This window comes from Myotis davidii, unplaced genomic scaffold (genome assembly GCF_000327345.1).
Source record: "Myotis davidii unplaced genomic scaffold, ASM32734v1 scaffold337, whole genome shotgun sequence".
NCBI lineage: Eukaryota > Metazoa > Chordata > Mammalia > Chiroptera > Vespertilionidae > Myotis > Myotis davidii.
In genome coordinates this window covers 1661452-1661705 of record NW_006288250.1, presented here as the reverse complement: position 1 = coordinate 1661705, position 254 = coordinate 1661452, and the positions used below count along the sequence as shown (strand labels likewise).

Genomic DNA, 254 nt, shown 5'->3' with positions numbered 1-254 from the left:
GCCCCCGGCCGGTGGCCCCGCACCCCGGGATGTCTGCCCTCGCCTTGCCGCTCAGATCCCCGCCTTCAGACCCAGGGGCGGACCGTCCCTCCCGGGCTGGGCTGGAAGGGGCAGGGGCACCGGGCAGGTGGCGGCGGGGAGGTGGGGCGCCCCGGCCACCGCCCCTTACCAATGGTGGAGATGTGCGAGGAATGGAACTCATTGTCGGTGAAGCGGCACAGCAGGCAGGTCTTGCCCACCCCGGAGTCCCCGAT

At 72.8% G+C, this 254-nt stretch overlaps 1 protein-coding gene across 1 annotated transcript in view; it reads right to left on the bottom strand.

The window, feature by feature from the left end:
* RAB15 (RAB15, member RAS oncogene family) overlaps positions 1 to 254 on the bottom strand; it is a gene marked incomplete at its 5' end in the record, with an annotated part of 22512 nt that extends 22258 nt beyond the window's left edge. The window contains one exon of the mRNA XM_006760104.2: positions 170 to 254. Coding sequence (XP_006760167.1) covers positions 170 to 254 — 85 coding nt within the window. The remainder of the gene's footprint in view (positions 1 to 169) is intronic.